The following is a 9,339-nucleotide window of genomic DNA, read 5'->3' as shown; positions in this document are numbered from 1 at the left end:
TCCCTAATCTGAACATCAGAACATTTTGTACGGGGTCTTCCTGTTTATGGATGCAGGCCACAAAAATAACAAAAGACCACCATCCTTCTATAGATATAACCAATTTAGTGCTTTGCCTTGTCTTGTTAACTAGTGTAGAAGAGATATAGTGTCCAGCACAGAAAAGACCAGAGTATAAAGACCAGAAGTCAAACAAGCAAATATGCATTTGAAATAGGAGGGTGATGAATTTTGTGTGTGTGCTTAAACCAAGGCTGTTAAGAGTAAGGATTAGCATAGTGTATGAATCATTTTGGATTATCCAATTAACCATGTTTTAGCATAATGTATAATCACCTTGATTATTTCCTTTCCATGGTATTGACAGGAATGAAGCTTCAGAGTAACTGTTAACAAATTGATGTTAATTTAACAATTGTCTTTTCTCAAAACTCTTATACTTTGCAGGTTTTCCAGAAACGCTTCAATGGATCAATCAGTTTCTTTCGGGGGTGGAATGACTATAAGTTTGGCTTTGGCAAAGCAGATGGTGAATATTGGCTGGGTAAGTATGAATGGATACAAGAACACTTCTTCTTCTCCTATTCCTTCTTTTTCTTTTTCCTTTTCTTCTCCTCTCTGAAGAGGCCCTACCAAAAGCCCTTGATTTTTCCCACCGTTTCCCTCACTGGCTTCTACCCAGTCTCATAATTTTATACATCTCTTGATCCAGACATCTCCTTTTGCCAGAAACTTTTGGAATGTAAAATGTTTGGGTTTCTCCCCTAAGCAGATGAAACCTGGGCCAGAAAACTACATCACGAAATGCAATTGCTCTGTTTATTATGAATCTAGGCCAGCAAGCTCAGCCAAGAATTCTCTTGCTTTTCTGCCTGGCCAGCAGTTTTGGGGGTCATCCCCAAAGGGTAGGAAAATAAATGAGGTGCTTTGGATTTCTTCCCAAGGCATCAGAACTATGTGCTCACAAATGATTTTCTAATTCCCACCTGGTCTAGGACTGCAAAATATCTACCTTCTCACCCTGAAACAAAAATATGAGCTACGTGTGGAGCTGGAGGACTTTGAAAATAATACCGCATTTGCCAAATATGCTGACTTCTCCCTTTCCCCAAATGCAATCAGTGCAGAAGAGGATGGCTACACACTCCATGTATCTGGCTTTACTGATGGAGGGGCGGGTAAGAGATCCCAGGTTTCCAATTCCATTTGAGTACCAAATGGAGTAAGACTGAGTCACAAAATGAGGGTAGGAAACCCTATTTACATTATGATAGTTGTGCCACATTTGCAGCTATCTTTTTTAAAAGATGGAAAGCATGGTCTTGTTTCAAACTTGGCAATTTGACATTTGGGTAGGATAAATTTGGATCTATGTATCATCATGAATACTAGGATGATATTTGTCCCAAGCCTAGTATATAGATCAGTCATCCCCAGTTTGCTGTCTTTCTGATATATTGGGTCTATAATTTCCCAAAACTCTTCTGGGCCAGAGGTATCCAAATATTAACATAAACCCACATGTGAGTTAACAAGATGTTTACACCAGAAATTTTCTTCCCTAAGACAGTTGTTTTCTTCTGTATCTTGGTATATGGGATCAGAATATATTATGGAGAAATTAGAAGTCACTTAAAAGATTTTTACAGTATGTTCCGTCCAATCTTGAAACATAAGTTATGAGATGTGCATGAAAACATTCTAGTGCCAGCTATCTCTGACCAGTATACTTAGGCTCCTATGAATTTGCTCTCAAATATACAGCAAGGACATTACTCCTTATTCTTACCACCTTCATGAAGTCTCATTTTTACCATTTTTTCACTTGATGTTCCCACCAGGTGATTCACTGTCCTATCACAGTGGCCAGAAGTTCTCCACATTTGACCGTGACCAAGATCTCTATGTGCAGAATTGTGCAGCTCTGTCATCAGGTGCCTGGTGGTTCAAGAGCTGCCATTTTTCCAACCTCAATGGCTTCTACCTTGGTGGACCACATCTGTCTTATGCCAATGGCATTAACTGGTTCCAGTGGAAAGGCTTTTACTATTCCCTCAAGAGAAGTGAGATGAAAATACGCCGTGTTTGAGATCCAAGGCAGCTGATGGTTTTTCCCAATCTTCTACTCTAGAGGCCACTTGAATCTTGTAGACTGAATTCCCAATTATTAATGTATTTCATTACTTTGACTCTGTTTTCCTACCTTTAGCATGCAGCCTACACCAAATTATTCCTCAGAGAACACAACTCTCAATAAAGATACCCATTTCTCAGGCTCTGCATTACTGAGATCCAACACAACTAGATAATTGCCAGTGTCACATCTTACTATCCTACTAATCACCACAGTTATGGTGGCCACCAACATCTGTTCTCTTCCAGGAAACCTAAGTTTGTTTTGCCAATATCAATATCACTGATCATGGGTCCTACCTGCCACTTCAATGTCCCAAATCAAAATTTGCACTGGGAACATACCAGAAATAAACCCCACCTCTTCTAGCTGACTGCTCCTCTTCAGAAGCCCAACAAGAAAAAAAATGGAGGAGGCTATAGAAGTTATGGTAGTGTTTCAGGCTAATTCCTTGCTTCAGATTAATAAAAATGAGGTAAAGTGTGTTGGTAGAAGCCAAGTTCCTTCTTTACCCATTTCCCAGTTCTAGATTAAAAAAAAAAGAATTTGTAATATTCAAAACTACAAGGGACCAGATGATTTAAGACAAAACTCAGAAAACATTGAAGAATGATCAGAGAAGTCCCATCTAGTTGGAAGTTTCTGGCAGAAGGGAACAAGTATTGTAAGGTTCAGGGAAAAGGTTCCCAAATATGATAGCAATTATCCTGCTTTAAAAATAAATAAATGAAAGTTTATTCTCCAAATATGGAAACTTGAGAGATCATTAGAACTGTTAATAGTATAAAGGATTTTAAGGCCACCCTTTCTGGGCCAAACCCCACCCTCAATACATCTATCCAATCATTAAACTGTTTCTACAGCATTGTCTGGACAGTGACATAGTCCAAGTTCTAAAGTAAAAATCTGAAGATGAAAATCCTCCTTCTAGCCTGCTCTTGTATATTGCCAAAAAATTGTTTTGACTACAGCCTGTTCAACATCTGGATTCTGTTCTAAGCAATTAAGTTTATAGGACACCTGAGGCCACAATACTGAAATGGGCAGAGATCCCAGAAAACCTGATGTTCTTTTGCATGTTCCAAAGAAATTAGTTGGATCTTGCAAAAGCATGTTGTGGGAGAGATTGATAAATTGATGGTTAGACCTACAACAGTGAAAGTTTGGATCTGTCATCTGTGAAAAGGGATGTAGAAAATCCAAGCCAAAAGGTTAAATTAATTAATTTCTGGAAAGATTATACAAGAGGTAAGAACAAATCATTAGCAATCATGCAAATTAAGATAAGTGAATGAGTGTAGCTGTCATATCTTAAATTACATTATAAGTAACTCTTTTATTCTTTATGGAAAAGACATGAAACATGAAATCAGAAAGATTCTAAAAGTGGAATCCCAGAGTGGATTTCACATACAATGGATGTGAGCAAGTAGTTCCATGGCTATGTTGATTCTACAAGACAGCCAAGGTTGGCATTCTCCATAACCCTCCATTTTGCTTATTACCTTAGGATAGATGTTACAACAAAGATACATGTAATGAAAAAGAAGGGGTAATTCATCAAGAGTCTATCAAATAAAGGAGGGAGAGATACAGTGAAAGCATGTTTTTCTTTACCACTAGAAAACATGCTGCCCTAGTTTTTATTATTACCAGCAAATCAAAATTTTGATACTGACAAGTATGTTATTTTGTTTTTATTCCTTAATAGTGATATAATAAGGGATTGATTTTTTTCATAGTTTTTTAGGATAGAGAAATTCATGTGTAACCTATCCTTTGGGATATACATGGCCAAAAAAGAGAGCTAAAGCAGAAGAAGTTATAGAATTCAGATTTTTCCAACCCTTAAGATGTATACCATCTGAGAAAAAGACTTTAATCCAGGGGTCTTCAAACTTGGCAAGTTTAAGACTTGTGGACTTAAACTCCCAGAATTCCTGAGCTAACATGGTTGGAGGAGCAATTCTGGGAGTTGAAGTCCACAAGTCTTAAAACTGTCAATCTCTCGGATCTTTTTTTCCTCAACTTTGCAATATTCATTCTCAGCCTTCTGAGCCTCAGAGTTTCCTAATGCTGTTCCTCACAGTAGCTTCCATTCTTTTTCCAACAGTGCAAAGGTGCTTGCACCTCCCACAGTCTCTGGTAAATTACCAGTGCTTAGTAAAATGGTTTTAAAGCAAATGGTTTGGTAATGATGGATGTCTTTTTCAGAAAACTTTCAGCCTTATCTTGCAGTTGGGATTCCAATAATGAGGTGAAACTGGTAAGAATTGGCTAACCACTTTGAAGTGATTCATTGCATTCTTGGACTAGCTCCAACTGCTTCTTCAGAAGAAACTGAGTCATAGGGTTGGATGTTGGGTTTGCAAACAACAGATCCGTAGGTGGAAGAGGAAAGAAGTGGAAGCAGTATAGAAGTGGATAAGGAAGGGGAAAGGAAGCGTTAATCAAGTTACAAATCAACAAATTAAGTCCTCCCTCTTCCTCCTCTTCTTGTCTTTCTTGTATGGCCAGGTTCCTTCCAACCCCCATTTCAAGTTCACAATTATCATCTGAGATCAGTTGTAGTTTAAAAAAAAAATCCAAACTCAGTTTGGTGAACTAAATTTTGGAGCTAACTGAAAATGTTAATCCAAGTACATCTGGTGTAAAATTTCAGCTTCTAAACTTCACAAAACCTCAACTAATATTATTTCTGAATATCAATTTTTTTCACAGTTTTACAATCCTGTCTCAGACAATATCAATCCAAAGTAATCTTTTTTCACCGGCCATATCCCACAAAACATATTTGTTATTATTCTTAGTTGAACATTCTGGTCAATATAAATTCTACTTTGGCCATGTGGTTGTCTAGCCATATTCTTCTAAGCAGTCTTTATTACACCTATATCATATTCTGATCCTAATCTATTATACTCTGCCCAAATTTCAAACCATTTCCCTTTCCTACCAAGCCCATCCTTCAATTTTGCCCTCAGATCTAATTAGTAAAATGCAATGCAACTTTAGCTCTTAGAGCTTTATTGATCTCTCCATTTAAACTTACAGTAATCAAACTATAAAAATTAGTTCCACCTCTACTGCATTCTAAAATCAGACTCTCCCAAATTCTCAAAATTGTTATTCTTTTGGCTTTTTCCTAAAGTTATTTTCAGATTGGTCTCTCCCTTTCTTCCCATCTGTTTCTTGATGATTTCTGAAATTTCTGCTTTAAATATTTCCAGATTCTTTCATTGCATAAAATTTCAGTCATCTATGAGAAGGAAAAAGGAAAACGGCAGCAGATGTCCAAAATATTAATTTTTCCTGGAGTTGACTAACACACTATTAAAAACCATAGCTTTCATGAGTTGCAATTTGCTTCATTAAATGCATGAGTGGCTAAACTCATGAAGGATTTTAATTGGGATGGTGGAGGGAAAGAAGGGGAAGATAGGTTGATAATACAGATACAGAATACAGGTGAGAAATATTACAAATATAGATATCCTTCAGTGTATTGGAAACTATAATGTCCTAGTTTTGAGGACAGATAGTACCTTTCATATTTTTAAAAATTTTAACTGCCACAAAATCCAGCCAACATACTTGATGATCAAGGATTGTAAGACTCTAAAATATTTGGAAGAATCCTATTTTAGTTGTTCTCTGAGCAAAATAGAGAGATGATCCATTAGTAGGACAGTACTATACTTCAGCAAGAGTAGATAGGAATTCAAACTCAAGAGGCAATGGCATCAGGATGAACTTTTCTAATCTTCAAAATAAAGCAATGTCAGAATCAGTGAGTTCTTGGGTAGAAGAATAATAGGAAATATCAAAACTGTGGGCTAGACTGAAAAAATAAAAACAAAACAAAATAGAAGAAGGCACTGGGAAACCACTTCATATAATTATTAAGAAAAAAACACAGTGTACCTATAGAATAACATTAAGGTCAACTTAAAAGATGCTATCATTTTTTAAATGCACATAGGCTCTTAGTAATTTTGAGGGAGAGATGCAAAAGGAAGATGGGGAAATATAGTACTTATAATAATATAGAAAAAAGAAAAGCTTGGTGGCATCTAAGAAACCCCAAAAGACAAAAAAAAAAAAAAGAGTTAAACTAAGATGAACAATAGTCTTCTTCAAATGACAGTCTGTGTGGATTATACAATAAATCTATAATCCAGCCTAGAGCCCTGCACGTATACAGGATGTCTTTGACTACAACCATTCATTCAGCGACAATTTGAAGTTATAACAGCCCTGAAAAATGATGACTTACACCTGGTCCTTGCATTTACGGCTTCACAGTATCCTCTCAATCATGTGATCAAAATTCAAATTCTTGGCAACCGGTATATGTTTACAACAGTTGCAGAATCCTGGAAGTCACACGATTGCCATTTGTCATTTTCCCAGCTGGCAAGCAAAATCAATGTGGAAAGCCAGATTTGTTTAATGATTGTGTGATTCATCTAACAACTGCAGTGGATTCACTTAACAACTGTGACAAACATCATAAAATCAAGTGCAACTCATTAATTAACTGCCATGCTAAACAAAGAAATTTTGCTCCCAATTATGGTCATAAACTGAGGGCTGCCTCAAAACACACAAACATGCACAACTTTCTCTCTGTCACATACACACTCACATATATGAGTAAATATAAGTCTAAGTACTATAATACCCTTTTCCCGACAACTGAGAAATGATTAACATAAGCATTGCAATAGTAATATAAAGTGAATATCTGGATAGTAAAAAATAATGTATAATAAAGTATAATAAAGTACTGTAATAAAATAAAGTATAACATAGTACTGTAATAAAATATTACAGTAATATAAAGTCTGCAGAGAGTAATAATAAAGTATAAAAGTAAAGTAAGTAAATATAACAACAACAACAATAATAATAATCTAAAAATATATAATAAATACTTTATTATTGTTGTAAAGAAAAGACCTGGGGGAAAAACAAAAATAAAACAAGATTGGGACATTACATAAATTCAGGAAAATTGAGACATATGAGAAAGTTTCTGTGAAATATCTTAAATAACTTGATTTGGATAAAAATGTTTCAGGTGGGTAAGCAAGATTAGCAACAGCTTTTAGGCCTTGTAGGGTTTGTGTTGATTTTGGGCATGCTGAGAGAGATCAAAGGCATCCATCAGTTGCACCATTGTGCCAAGATAAGTCAAAGTATATCATATGTTTCCTCCCCTTACTAATTGGATGAAAGAAGGAAGGCAACCAAGTTCCTGTCTTCTGAGTGTATGCCTATGAAATTCAGAACTGCCAGCTTGGTTTTGTAGCTATTCACTGTCTGCAAACAGAGCCAAACAACAGTAGGATTACCTTACCAAAGAAGTTATAGGGTCCCCTTTGCTTAATATGTTCAAATGGCAGCTCAACAGCCATTTGTCTGGAAGCTTTCAAATGGGACTCCTGCACTGAGCAGGGAATTCAAATTTAATGGCATTCCAACTCTGGCTTTCTATAAAGTCTGATTTGACAATATCATTCCCATAATCCAGCAAATGTTCTTTAAAACCTCATTGATGCCTGGAAGAAATAATTCAGACCCTTGTGACAAATGCAGAATATCACCTCCACAGCGATACTGCACCTCCTCCTGGCCAGAGTGGATAGTGCAAGAATAGGAAAATAGAAATCTCTCAACCTAAAAAAAAATGTATTACAAATTTGCGATAGAAAAGCAAAGCAAAAGTAAGTATTGGTGTCCAGTTTTGTATGTTAATCTGTTCAGAATTAGTAATTTCTGTATTAATGAGAATGCTCATAAAAGGATGACATGATTTTCCTCAAAATTTCAGAATTGGAGGTTTGTTTCAGTAAGATAACTGTAAATTTCCTGCATTATCAACTTGCCTCTGAACGGGAAACAATTGCATGGAGTCAGTCTCCTCCCCCTCCAGCTGTCCTGCTTGAAAAGCTGCTTGTATAGCTCCTTGAACTCTCCCAGCATGGGGTGTATTTATTTTAGGAGTTCCCACCTTAACATCTCCTGATGGATTTTTAGGAGCTGTCGGGGGAGATACCACATCTTCCAATCTTGAGACAGGCAGACACAAGACCTTATTTTGATACGGAGGTGGATCCAATAATGGTTTCAATAACGGCTGTTGCTGGGCTTCTAAAGCAGTAATAACCACCTTCCAATAAGTTAAAACTTCTGAATCAGCCCGAGGCTTATCGTGGAGAACATTGCCAATCTGTCTCCACGTTTCCAATTTTAAGGAACCTCGTTCAGGGTACCATGGACACTGCATCCATACAGTATGCATTAACAATTTAACATTGGTTCGTGACAAATTTTTTCTCCTACTAGAAGAACTAAAGATAAAGAAATTGGTTATGACTAACATCAACAACTCTGTAATATGCTTCTCCTGATGTTGTGACAATTTTCCTCCCATACTTACGAAGATAATCGTCGCCTGTGACAGTTATCGATTATGGTGCGCACCTTTGCCTCTTCCAGGCGATAAGTACAGGAGAGCAGAACCCGTATCTGCTCGCAGCAGATCACGTCGGGGTCACCACTTGTGGTGGTCTCTCATAGAAAAAAGACACAACGCAAGGTTGTCCCAGGATGAGAGCCCAGAGCAAACTCCGAAACCCTCTTTTATTAGAAGCAATCTTTGTTAGTAATTTTTGTTAACATCCTATCACAAATGCATTACATCACACAACATGCACTGATCATTCGCATAAAGCATACAAGGCTGCAAAGTTTAAGTTTGCTACAGTTCTGGTTAAGAAATGGCAACAATTTGTTCTTGCTCCTTGCAAGCCACCAGAAGGCTCCGTTGTCCTAGCACGTACACAAAGAACAAAGAATCATAGATCCCACACTAAAGTGCAGCAATGCTGTCTTTTTTTACTGCAAATTTATGCTAATAATGGTCATACAAGTAAATGGGAAAAAACATGAAGGATTATAATGAAAAGAATGCTTTCTGTGGTACCCTGAGTTTCATTACTTATTTCTGGCCAGGGAAGGGCATCAGCCTATTTCTGCTTTTGAGGGTCTCAGGGACTCCTGAGTCCCAGCAAGTTAATGAGGTTGAATCAGAGGTAGTATCAGTAGGTTCTGACCAGTTCTTGAGAACTAGTAGCAGAAATTTTGAGTAGTTCAGAGAACCGGCAAATACCACCTCTGACTGGAGATTTTACAGTATC

At 37.0% G+C, this 9,339-nt stretch overlaps 1 protein-coding gene across 1 annotated transcript in view; it reads left to right on the top strand.

Moving 5' to 3' along the window:
* Window positions 1-2,274, top strand: part of MFAP4 (microfibril associated protein 4) — a 16,599-nt gene extending 14,325 nt beyond the window's left edge. Inside the window, exons 4-6 of the mRNA XM_087917850.1 lie at window positions 448-544; window positions 996-1,178; window positions 1,842-2,274. Of these exons, the coding sequence (XP_087773976.1) occupies window positions 448-544; window positions 996-1,178; window positions 1,842-2,089 (528 nt within the window). The 3' untranslated portion in view covers window positions 2,090-2,274. The remainder of the gene's footprint in view (window positions 1-447; window positions 545-995; window positions 1,179-1,841) is intronic.
* The last annotated feature ends 7,065 nt before the right edge of the window (window positions 2,275-9,339 follow it).

This window comes from Pseudonaja textilis, chromosome Z (assembly GCF_049901715.1).
Source record: "Pseudonaja textilis isolate UNSWEBS1 chromosome Z, rPseTex1.2, whole genome shotgun sequence".
NCBI lineage: Eukaryota > Metazoa > Chordata > Lepidosauria > Squamata > Elapidae > Pseudonaja > Pseudonaja textilis.
Note: the sequence above shows the minus strand (reverse complement) of the source record. Positions and strands in the feature narration are given on the sequence as shown.